The sequence below is a fragment of the Vitis vinifera genome, chromosome 1 (assembly GCF_030704535.1).
Source record: "Vitis vinifera cultivar Pinot Noir 40024 chromosome 1, ASM3070453v1".
Taxonomy (NCBI): domain Eukaryota; kingdom Viridiplantae; phylum Streptophyta; class Magnoliopsida; order Vitales; family Vitaceae; genus Vitis; species Vitis vinifera.
In genome coordinates, this window is record NC_081805.1 from 25104757 (window position 1) to 25113142 (window position 8386).

General features: G+C 39.2%; 1 protein-coding gene across 1 annotated transcript; it reads left to right on the top strand.

The window, feature by feature from the left end:
• Positions 1-1150: 1150 nt before the first annotated feature.
• On the top strand, positions 1151-8157 carry LOC132252759 (uncharacterized). The gene is made up of 2 exons (XM_059733928.1): positions 1151-3888; positions 4705-8157. Exon 1 carries the CDS (start codon positions 1493-1495, stop codon positions 3002-3004), a length of 1512 nt encoding a protein of 503 aa, XP_059589911.1. The 5' UTR covers positions 1151-1492; the 3' UTR covers positions 3005-3888; positions 4705-8157.
• The last annotated feature ends 229 nt before the right edge of the window (positions 8158-8386 follow it).

The window sequence follows — 8386 nt, forward strand, 5'->3', positions numbered from 1 at the left end:
TGCCTCAAAGAACTTGTTAGAAAATAAGGGGACTCCTCCCAAGAAAAGGCTTTTAGCTGTTGTTGGAATTATTACAAAGTTTGGCCACAAGAACAATAGAGATGTAATCTGTAAAGGCATGGATGCCAACTGGTAGAATGCCCTTCTTTTTATAAGTTTCGCTCTTTATTCTTTGTATGATTTACATAGAGAATGACCCAGTTGGCACTTAACACATTGACATTTCTGTTATAAGCATATAAGGGATAAAAATAGGAGGCTCGTAGGTTGAACTCTTATTAACATGAAACCTTTTAGTGAACTTCCATTTCTCATCTATTCTTTTTTCATTGTCTTTGTGAGTGTTTAGCTAGGTTGGCAATTCCGGACAAAATTCCTAAGTGTCCCCTAACTCAGCTTTCCTATTCCTATTCGGACTACTTGACTTTGAAGACTAAGACTTTGCTAAGAGGCCGAGGTATGTAGCCGAGTGTGTGGTGATTGGATGTGAATCAACCCGGTTTTTAATCTTTAAATGTGTTAGAAAGTTGGGAAAAATGGTTTTTGGTGCAAGGCTTTCATTCCTCTGTTTCTGGATCGATCCAGGTGTAGGGGTGGATCTATCCAACTAATGTTTTTTTGATCAAATCTCAGCCATTAGATTAAGGGTTTCTTTTTACACTTTAAAAACCAATCTTCTCTCATTTTCTGGGTAGAGAGACTGTTGAAAACGTGGGGAGAGTAGCCACACTCCAAGTGTTCTTCATTTTCTCATTTTTGCTTTCCTAATTTGGGGTTTTTGATTGCAAAGAAAATACACTTCTCTTAATGTTTTCCAAACTAGTTTTCAATGGATTTTCTTGAGCAATAAATGGGTTGATTCATTACTTCATTCACATCTCAATCTCTCATTCTATTTGGGTTTGTGCAAAAACCCATTTTCTTCTTGTGTGGATTCAAGAAGAGGCCGAGATTGAGCTTGGTGCGGACTCCAAGTGTGCTCTAAAAGGAGAAGCTGAAAATGAAGGTACTAGTCAAGTATTCCGGGAAGGATTGGTTGGCTTGAGCTAGGTAAAACCTTATACTCAGTTTTTATTCTTCATAGTGGAGTTTTCAATCAGTGATAGGCCCGTGGTTTTTGATCTCTTCGGAGGTTTTCCACGTTAAAAATCCAGTGTTCATTGTCTCTTTCTCTCACTCTATATTTTGATTTATTTTTGAGGAGTGTTGAAGCATTTGCATGTGTTTTGCATTTATAAATTGTTGGGAGAGTGTTGATGCATACATTATTGCTTGTGGATGTTTTGCTTTGTTGAAAAGTTATTAGAAGAAAAAATTCTTGACATTAAGATAGTCTAAGGTTAGGTAATCTTTGTTGGGAGAAATTTTAAATTGTTCTACAACACCTATTCACCCCCCTCTAGGTGTAGTTCATTATTGAGATTCACATTTTCAATTAGTATTAGAGCAGGTTTTTAAAGGAAAAATCATTTTTGGTCCTTGAATCTCAATCATGGAACCTCATCAAGAGGGAGCTTCCATTGGGAGACCACCATTTTTAATCGGTGAAAATTATTCTCATTGGAAAGTGAGAATGCAATATTTTCTCAAAATGCAAAGTGAAAAAGTTTGGAACACCGTTGAATTTGGTTGGTCTCCACCTAAGGTGTTGGATAGAGAAGGTAGACCAACTAATGTTATCAAGCCTAAATTGGAATGGGATAGAAGTGAAAATGAAGCAAGTGAGAATAATGCTAGAGCCATGTACTCCATCTTCAATGCCATTAGTACAGATGAATTCCGTAGGATTGCTACATGTACTTCTACTAAGGAGGCTTGGGATATTCTCCAAGTGACTCATGAAGGAACTAATGCCGTGAAAGTGTCCAAGCTTCAAATGTTGACATCTAGGTTTGAGACCATTAGGATGGATGATCATGAAACTTTTGGAGAATTTAATGCAAAACTGATGGACATTGTGAATTCTAGCTTCAATCTAGGTGAACCCATCTCTAACTCTAAGGTGGTTAGAAAAATTTTAAGATCTCTTCCTGAGAGATTTAGAGCTAAGGTCACCGCCGTTGAAGAGTCTAAGGATGTGGATTCCTTGAAGATAGATGAACTTGTAGGCTCCCTCCAAACCTTTGAGATGACTCTTGTATCACCTAGGAAAGCTAAGGGAATTGCTTTAAAAGTTATTAAAGAAGAGTCCCTAAGTTTCGAAAGTGAGGATGATGAGAAAATGTCGGAGGGTGAGCTTACTAAGTTTGCTAAAAAAATTAAGAAGTACATGAAATTCAGAAAAGCCAAGAAAGAATCAAATGATGGTAAAAAATGGAGGAACTCAATTGGAAAAGAGAAAAAGATGGAGAAAGATGTGAAAAAGGAGTTGAAAATTGAGTGCTTTAAATGTGGGGGAAAGGGTCACTATGCATTTGAATGTCCCTCAAAGAAAAAAGACAAGAAGGCCATGCAAGTTACTTGGAGTGACTCCGAGTCTAATCAATCAAGTGAAAAAGAATCCAATGGAAGTGAGGAATGCACTAACTTCATAGCCTTTGTTGCAAGTGTCAATGAGGAACCTCTTTTAAAAGAAGCTTCAAGTGAGTCAAGTGAGTTAAGTGACTCCAATGATGATGACATGAGTTTTGACACAGCATATGAGACTTTGTATAAGGAGTGTTTGAGCCTTAAACAAGAACAAGTCAAGTGGAAGGCTTCTAAGAAGATTTTAACCAATGAGGTTGATGTTTTAAAGGGAGAAAACAAAGCCTTGCTTGATAAAATTGCATTTCTTGAAAATGAACATTTGGAAGTGAAGGAAAAATGTGATGTGTTGAAAAGTGAAATTCAAATGTTCAAGGATGCGTTAAGTCTTAGGAAGGAAGAGTTACATCCTAGCTCTAAAAGACTTAATGAGTTGATTAATTCAGGGCGTAAATCTTTTGATAAAAGAGGCTTAGGATTTCTTGGTGAAAATGCTACTGTAGACCCTCAATTTTGTCCCTTTAGCACATGTCTTTAAAATTCGTTTTCAATGCTCCACAATAGTTCCTTGGTGGCCCATGGCTACTCATACCACTTACCTTTTTCTGAGTCACCTCGGAGATTTTGGTTGAGGGATTATTTGATCCCTTATTGTGACCCTTGGCAGCCCTAACTTAGACTTAGGCTTTTCTTGTTTTTTTTAGGATAGCTTTTAGATACACTTGGCCCATTAGGCACCACCCTAGGCCCACTTAGTCTCATCATAGGCCATTTAGGCACACTTGGCCCATTTGGACATTTTTAGCATAACTTATATGACTTGCGTGTTTGCATGGCTCGTAGGGCCCATTTTTTTTTGTTAATTTGTTTATTTTTATTTATTTTTATCTTATTTTCCTCTTTATATTATTTTCCTTGACTTATTTATTTATTTATTATTTTTACCATTTTCTAATTTATTTACTTGCTTATCTGTTCATTCAATTATTTAACTTAAAAAATTTCATGTTTTTTTTGCAAGGAAACTTACCATTGGAGTTTAAGGAAGGTGGGACTCTCCTTGGAAGGTTTTGGAGGGGAGTTTGAAATTGGGAAGATGACTTTTGAATTGGAAGATTTAAAAAAGGATAAGGAGAAAAGAAGAGAAAAAATAGAGGATTTCGCCTTTTTAGGGGGAACAGATTTGGGTCTTTGAGGGGGCTAATATATATATACGTGAAAGCATGTCTTCGAACGAGGGGGGCCTTTTTTTGATTAAGGAAGGAGAAAAAGGAGTTTTTTTTATTGTGGGAGGAGATTCTTTTTTTGGTGAGAGGACGCATTGGAGAGGACACATTAGATGATTGGGAGGATTTCAGAGGATTTTTGAGGAGAAAACACAAAGGAAGCGGAACTAGAGCAATTGCAATCAAGGTTGTCGAGGTATGCTCTTCGTTACTCTTGGAATTTTTACCTATGTTCGATTTTTCCTCGTGTTCGTTTCCGAATATTCAATGTATTGTTGATTGGTGTGGACGAAAAGGGCCACAATTTGTTTTGTTGAGATTCGTTGCCTCTTGTTTGCCTTGTTTTGATTTTGGGTTTATAGACGTCTTCGAAAGTATATGACTCCATGCCTGAATGTGATCTTGTTCTTTTTTTTAAATCCTATTCTGCTCTATTCTCACTATTATCAACCCATGGATTAACACTTGAAGTGGGGGGCTATTTATGCTTACTAATCAATATTTTCTATTCTCTCCTTCTACGAGTTTTGCTTTTATTTTTATTTGTTCTATATTCTTCTCCCCACACGGTGTTCGAACCTTTGCCCTTGTATTTGGGTTACATTGGAGTATGACGGAAGAGTCAATATAAGGGATGAGTTTAATGGTGCCAAGCCTTCCGACGAATTTGGGAATGATAGTAAATATGGCGGATGAGTTTTGCACCCATTTATCACAGAATCATGAGGACCTCTGCTTACTATCTTCGAGTGAATCAGGGGTTAAATTTGAGAAGAAAAACAGAGGAGGATGATTGGAGGCAGGGACCAGGGGCGAGTGATGTATCCAGCTTCGTATTGTCCGTGTGAAAGTTTCAATTCGTCTGTACATGGTGCTGTTCTGAAATACGGGTTCAAGCATGAAATGATTCAGTTTACATGTAGCAAGATTGAGGGGCTTGGCTGCTTGCTATTGGATGTTTTTGTTTGTATTTCTTTTTTTTTTTTATCAATTCGTGAGTTTGATGTGTCAGATTGCAATGGTCAGTGCATGTGTCAAGATGGGAGACTCTATTTTTGCTCTGAAGCTGTTTGAATAAATACCCCACAAGCTGCAGCGGATAACTTGGATACACTAAAGTCCTCTGCCCGCGAATTTTTATCGGTTTTGTCAAGGAGTTTCTTGAAGTCTGCACAGAATGGTGATAATTTGTGCATTACAGAATTTTGTGATGTGCAGTAGAATAATTAATTGAGTTGTTGCTAGAGCATGTAGGCCAATTATCGAAAAAGCTCCTGTTTTTATCCAACTGTTGAGGAGTTTCAAGATATGCTAAATTGTATGGCAAGCATTCGCCCAGAAGCAGAGCCATAGGGTATATGTAGGATTGTGCCGCCACCTTCTTGGGTTCCACTCTGCCCTGCGTTTGAAAATATTTGAAGTTTCCTACGAGAATGCAGCAAATGGACTCACTTCAAAACAGGGAACCCACGAGAAAGGAAAACAGAGACTAGAGGGGAAAGCAAAGAAGGTACTCAAAGATGCGTACAACAAGGGAGATGGCAATTCGATATTAATGGACATCTAAAACGATTTCTGTAAAGTATGTGGCATTGATGAAGATGATGACAGTATTCTGATTGTGTGATATGTGCAATGCAGAGTATCATACTTATTGCTTGAGTACTTATTGCTTGAATCCTCCAATTGTAAGGATTCCTGAAGGAAAATGGTACTGTCCTTTCGGTGTTGCTGGTATAAGTATGATTGATGTTTTGGAATATACTCATGTCATTGCGCAGCACCAAGGTAAAAAAAAATCTGGCTGCAAGAGCTCCAAAAGTTGACTCGGGTATGATTTATGTGGCTGAAGAAGAAGATGATGATGAGGATTATGTGGAAGCTGGTGGAACTGCAGCTGTTAACCAGGAAATAAAACGAACAATAACTGAAGTTCCAGTAAAGGTTACCGATGAGTTGTTTGATGAAATTATGACAAAAGTTCTTATTAGATATGATATGACAGTCGAGGTTGACGACAGGATTATCACCTCAAATCATAAGGTATCACAGATTTCCCCATTAGTTCTAACTCCTAAGGTTTCTGCTAAGGTTCTAATTCCAGTTGAAGACAAAGAAACTGAGACCGAAGCTGTTAGTAGGAAATCCAGTTCTGGCTCTCCTGGGGATGTATTTAGTCTTGGAAGCTATGCTTCTGATCATGATGATGAAGATGATGAACTCCAAAACCCTCACGTTCCAAAACCCATTTGCTCAACTATACAGTGCAATGGCACAACTGAGTCCATTGACTCAATGCACCGAATCGTACGTCGACTCACCTCACCCTTCGATTCAGCAGGCTGCAAGTATGGACGCTGTTGCTTACCTTTTGAAGAACGATATATAAACTTTAGAAGCACTTGTCAGAGAGATGGGGATGTATTTGCCCACTACAGATAATTTAATCCGTGCAAGAGATGGACTGGCAGATTGGAGAGCTTTGTGAGGTACACTCATTGGTTGCCTGGCATTAATGAGCTGCTTGGAAGACTGTACAATCGCCACTTATCCTTGAATCTGGAGAGCAGAAATGCCATCATAATCTGTAGGTAGAAAAGATGAAATCAGAGATGCTCAACCTATAATTCCAGCTTCAGAGTATGAGCACCAATTCAAACCGTGGTAAAACTTCTCCCAGGAACGAAAATCTAGAAGAGGCAGAATCTGGACAAGTGGATGGAAATTCTGAGAGGGGTGATCTGGGAAGAGCGATGAGGAGAAAGCTGACATGGATTTAGGGGCACTTGGTGGTGGACGCATGGTAGAAGATTCATCAAGTGTTGCAGTGTTGGATACTGCAGCAGGCGTTTGGTGTGATACGAAGTCTGTAGTCATTAGTCCCAGGACAGGCAAATGTAGTGCTGATGCAGCTGGTGGGGACGCTGCAGTTGAATTGACCAGGCGTTGCAGACATGCGGCTGCTGCTGTTGGTGACTTGATCTTTATTGATGGTGGTTTACGTGGTGGTGTGTTGCTCGATGACCTGCCTGTTGCTGAAGATCTGGCTACTGCTGAAACAACAAGTGCAGCTTCACATGCTGCAGCGGCAGCAGCTGCATCGAATTTACAGGCAGGGAGGTTACCTGGAAGGTATGGATCCATCGATGAAAGAACAAGGCAAACAATTCCTGAGGCAGCTCCTGATGGTTCAGTTGTCCTGGGAACTCCTATAGCTCCTCCTGTAAATGGTGATATGTATACTGATATAAGCACTGAAAATGCAATGCTCCAGGGATCCCAGAGACTGAGTAAAGTCAAACTGATACAACAGATAAATCAGTCTCTGTATGGAATATTTCGGATGACTCCTTTGTAGTCTCTGATGGGAAAGTGATAACCGATGAGAACTCTGAATTGGTTAAGAACCTTCAGTTTGGATTGACTTTCTTTCCAGAACTTATTGACAAGCAGCTCAAATTTGGCATCCATATCTTCTACTAAAGAACAGCTATTGTCTCTTTACGGGTGTTTCTCCGTGTCTGTTGCTTCAGAAAGTAACATTCTACAACTTGTTTTTAAACTTGTGGTTCGAGGATAACTAAAGCTTCCTCCACTTCCTTTCATTCTCACTCCATGGAACTTTGATGATCCAGCAATATGCTGCACCCACGTAATAGCAGCACATTGCTCCAATACTTAACGCATAGGGGATCTGCACTTGTTCTGGTTGCTCAACTTGGTTATCAGTTTTTATGGTGATACTGAGAAGAACCTAATTGAAACAATGGGGGATCTCAGAAGAGGGGACTAGCAGCACTCATGAGGAAGAGGGGAAGAAAGGAAACGATTCAGATGTGTATTTCCTAGATGATCCCTTCAGTGTAGTAGATGCACATACAGCTGCAATTCTTTTCTATGCATGCGTCATAGCTGCCCTTGCTCATAAAATCGTCAGTCTAGTGACTCATCAAGTGGAGTTTCTCTCTGAAGTCGATAAAATTCTGGTTGCGGAAGCTGGACAGATAACTCAATCAGGAAGCTATGAGAAGCTCTTGACATCCGGGACGACATTTGAGCAGCTTGTAAATGCATATAAGAATGCAGTAACAATATTGGAATTTCCAAATGATGTACAAGTAGAACCTAAAAAAATTGGATCAGAATCTGCTAGAGAAGTCTCATGGATCTCTCTCCACTAAAGAAAACGGTGAAGGGTAGATTTCTATGAAGGGACTGCCTGGGGTTCAGCTCGCCGAAGAAGAAGAAACAGAGATTGGTGATGTTAGGTAGAAGCCACAATCTTGAATCATTATTGCATAGGGAATAGAATCTTGTTGCTGATATATTTTCAATTTTAACTGTTACAACAACACCTGAAGTTATTATATCTTGTGTCCTTAAGTTTATTGAGAATCTGTTGAACATTGATAACGAATTGGATGATGAAGACATCACTATCGAAAAGGAAAGAAAGTTCAGAATTCTGATGCATGTGTAGAAGCTTTGCAACTTACTCGAGATATTATGCCAGTTTCAGGGAGTGAAACTTCTCAAAAAAATCTTGAATGCCATTTCTCCTCTGCTAATTTTCTGCTAGACTGGATATACGTTTGGTTATTTGTGGCCTTCTTGGTGATCTTGCTGAAACTGACCCTTAGGTACTCTCTGTGGCAAATCTCATAAATGAATCGAATGTGACCTCTGTTATGGAA

What these genes read in the sequence shown, in the direction of transcription:
- LOC132252759 (XM_059733928.1), top strand. Translation starts at nt 1,493, where the DNA reads ATGGAACCTCATCAAGAGGGAGCTTCCATTGGGAGACCACCATTTTTA.